The sequence below is a fragment of the Cyprinodon variegatus genome, unplaced genomic scaffold (assembly GCF_000732505.1).
Source record: "Cyprinodon variegatus isolate N-32 unplaced genomic scaffold, C_variegatus-1.0 Scaffold1562, whole genome shotgun sequence".
Lineage (NCBI taxonomy): Eukaryota > Metazoa > Chordata > Actinopteri > Cyprinodontiformes > Cyprinodontidae > Cyprinodon > Cyprinodon variegatus.
Genome location: NW_015152015.1, coordinates 9497 through 13273, shown reverse-complemented (window position 1 = coordinate 13273; position 3777 = coordinate 9497). Strand labels below are relative to the sequence as shown.

Here is a 3777-nt window from a genome sequence, read left to right as displayed (position 1 = left end):
ACAGTCCTTTTCTTTTCCTGATAAAACCTATAATTCAAGAGTTTTCCTTAAAAATCAGAGGCTAGAAGTTGGGCTCCGCTTGTTATGCTGCGTCTGGTGCCAGTGATCGGTCTGCAGCACCAACTGGCTTATCCACTGCTGACTCTGCGGCGCTCCGGCCCTGTTCCACTCCCCTTGCCAGGCCGATCCAGCTAAAAGAGAAGCAGGGAGAACGCCAGCATCCACGAGCCAAAACCCCGTCGGAAGATATGTTCCCATTTGTGCTTCAAGCGAGGGGGAGCGCTACTTACAGGCGCGGGCAGAGGAGGAACCTCTGGGCCATACTGGGCCATCTGTGCACCTCCCGGTGATGTGCCTGGCGCGCGGATCCCGCCTGCCGCCCGGCAGCGCATCCGTCTCTGTCACCTGCAGATTCCGTTCCCTTCTCCTCCTTTCCTTCAGACTCCTTTTATGTCGGCTTTAATCAGCCCTTGCTCACACCTGAGTGCAGCAATTACGCAGCGCAATTAATGCACTCCACCTCCCCAGACAACCACTTCAGTCCAGTGCACATAGATTGTCACAAGGGGAAAAACAAACCAAAAAAATCCAACATGCAGGAAAAATTCAAAAGTCTAAAATAAAGGAAATCATATAAACAAACATCAAAACATGCAAAGCTCAAGAAGAAAATACAAAGAAAAACAAATCATATCTTCCCCTCCAAACATGCAAAGCATAAAACTAACATTTAAATGAAAGAAAAACATAAATCATATTTTTCCCTGTGCAACATAATGACTATACATGGTTGTCACAAAATTCCACGGCACACCCGCACTTGACTCACGGCACACCAGTGTGCCGCGGCACACCATTAGGGAACCACTGCCCTATCGTCCTCTGTTGGTTAGCCGCCACTGCTCTACCCCCATCATTTCCACATTCTGTCAAAACAGCTATCCACATAGTATGATGTTGCCACCTCCATGCTTTAAAATGTACATGGTGTGTTCAAATAAATGTGGAGGGCTTTATGCCACCCCAAACATTTTGCATGTAGGATCAGGAGTTACATTTGCTGATGTGAACAAATGTGAAAAAAACTGCTTGCAAGGATCCCTAGCTTGATTTGGGTCAATGCGGGGGTTTTAAACTAATATTCTATAAAGTGATCCACAGTTCATTTTAGTTTAGATTTCTTGAATGCAATGTGTCATTTCTTCCTATATCTTTTGTACAAACAGCTTAAGAACAAATTTGTTTATATGAAGGCTTCTTACAATGTGCTTATTACATGGCGTGGACCGAACCGGTTAGCATATCTTCACCCCTGCTTATCCAATCTTTAGAGATCACCCAAAACACGCCCACTTATTGAACGTGCTTTCTTTTTGTCCACACAATTCACAGCTCCTTATTTGGATTCTTTGAGATCAGACCCTAAGGCCTCTTCATCTCTACACCTTCTCATTTTAACAGCTGCTGCACCAAATAGAATGACACCTAACTGAAAAGATGCTTTTTATCCTTAGTTTAACCCCAATATATTCCTGTCAGCCTCATTACATTTGGTAATACATCAAACGTTCCGTTATCTGCAGGTTATTCATGTATTCATACAAACAGAATAGAAAACACGCATACAAGCAGGCAGGCATGATGTCATTGGTATTTTGGGATGAAAACCAGAAAAAAACCATCAGCATTATTGGTATATAACAGGTGGATCTAAAAAAGAGTGGAATAAACTGAGAGGTTATTATGCTGAAGCTGTAATTCTACTTGAACAAATGCTTAATGAGGAGCAGGCTGCAGGAAAGGTGAGGTACATTAAAGTGTCTCATCCCTGCCCAAGAGCAAAGAGATGTTGAAGGACAGCAGGAAGAAAACTGTAGACCTGCAGCAGGCTGAGAAGATGAATCTACAATAGGCAGGTAGGTTGGCGTAAATAAATGGACTCTGGGAGCAATTGGAGGAAAATTAAAGACCATTGATGAACAAATCTCCCTTGATCTGGGGCCCATTTAAGATTTTACCCACTGAGGTGAAAATGATCATTGAAACAGTGACTAAAGATTGCAGGAATAGAGGGAGGGACCTGATGAATGACCTGCAGAGATCTGGGACCAAAAGAACAAAGGCTACCATCAGTAACACACTATCACCTTAAAATAAAACACTTTTCTGCATGGAGATTTAAACAAGCCGAAGGTGGGAGATTGGGTTTAATTCAGAAATCTTCACAATAGAGAGTAATCTGAAAGGGTGAAATACATTGATTCAAAGGAAAAGGGTGAGCCTTACAAAGTGTTAAAAAGCTTATTGTTCTGTCTTTTATATCACGTTCAGCCTAAAGTCCTGTATAATAAACTCTGCAAACAAAGCAGATAAAACAGGAAACTGTGTGGGGCTCAGGCAGATGTATACGTAGAAGTTTTATCTGCTTTAAACTGGATTTCTGTCCACAGCTCGCTAATCCAGATTCAGTGGAGGGTCTGGTTCTGATTAACATCGACACTAACGCTAAAGGATGGATGGACTGGGCCGCTCACAAGGTTCGTCTCCCTGTCCTCTGACTTGGTGTCTTCCTGCCGAGACAGGACAATAAAAATGTGATGTTCTAATGGAGTCTGGCCAGATGAGAGTTGTTAATCAGTTTAAGGATATTCATTTGGGCATGTTCTGTTTTACTGTATTATTGATTGTTTTTATGTTAATGATGTGAGGCTTTAATCTTTGTTCTTTCTGTCCTCTGTAGCTGAGTTCGGTGACTTCCTCCCTCACAGAGCAGATCCTGTGTCACCTTTTTAGTCAGGTACAGCCACAGCAAACAGAGGCACAATTCATCTGGCGGAAAATCACTTCATATGTTTATGTCCTGATGTTTTACTTTTTCTTTTGTAATGTAGGAGGAGCTGTCATCGAACACAGACTTAGTGACGTCTCACAGAGAGCGCATCTCCAAAGCGCCTAATCTGGCCAACATTGAGCTCTTCTGGAAAACGTACAACAGGTAACAATGTCCATCAGGGGGAAGTATACTAACTTAAATCAAACGCAGACTAACCCCGCCTTTCTGCCCAACACAGCCGCAGAGATCTGAACCTGGATCGCAACTACACCTTCAAGTGACTACACCTTTCTGTTTTTAACAATGACTTTGATGTTTGGGTGAAGATGATCTGAGATTGTAATGTGTGTCTTTATCAGGTGTCCAGTGATGCTGGTGGTGGGTGATCAGGCTCCATACGAAGAGGCCGCTGTAAGTGACCCGCCTCTTTCCAGACATTCCTCTGTTCTGTGATTTACACTGATAGAATTTTCTCATGCTTTTCTTCCTTTGTCCACTAGGTGGAGTGCAACAGCAAGCTGGACCCGACATCCACTTCCTTCCTGAAGGTCAAACATCATTTTGTGCCTCTGTTAAGCTTCTCTTATTCAGTTTTCTTCCTTTAACTCTTATTACCTTTCCCTTCTGCAGATGGCCGATGCAGGCGGCCTACCTCAGCTCACTCAGGTAACAGAAACCCCTGAAAGCTTTAGAAATATCAGTATTCAGCAGGGCTGCAGAACATACGTCTACACAGATATTTTGAAAGGCAGGTATGGAAAAAAGGGCACATGCTGGCTATGTTTGAATTCATGGGCTGCGTCTTCCAATGACGCTGTCATGATGGGTATCTGAGCTAGCCCAAAATGCAGAACACACACGGAGGCTGGATAAAGGTTCAACAGAGTTTATTAAGGTTTCACAAAAACACACAAATATGAACTGATCTGGATCTGGTTTGGGCT

The 3777-nt window shown here is 43.3% G+C and overlaps 1 protein-coding gene across 1 annotated transcript in view; it reads left to right on the top strand.

Annotated features, from left to right (window-relative positions):
* ndrg2 (NDRG family member 2) overlaps positions 1 to 3777 on the top strand; it is a 75169-nt gene that overhangs the window by 61902 nt on the left and 9490 nt on the right. The window contains exons 8-14 of the mRNA XM_015403772.1: positions 2451 to 2537; positions 2741 to 2797; positions 2892 to 2995; positions 3072 to 3110; positions 3193 to 3244; positions 3334 to 3381; positions 3464 to 3499. Of these exons, the coding sequence (XP_015259258.1) occupies positions 2451 to 2537; positions 2741 to 2797; positions 2892 to 2995; positions 3072 to 3110; positions 3193 to 3244; positions 3334 to 3381; positions 3464 to 3499 (423 nt within the window). The remainder of the gene's footprint in view (positions 1 to 2450; positions 2538 to 2740; positions 2798 to 2891; positions 2996 to 3071; positions 3111 to 3192; positions 3245 to 3333; positions 3382 to 3463; positions 3500 to 3777) is intronic.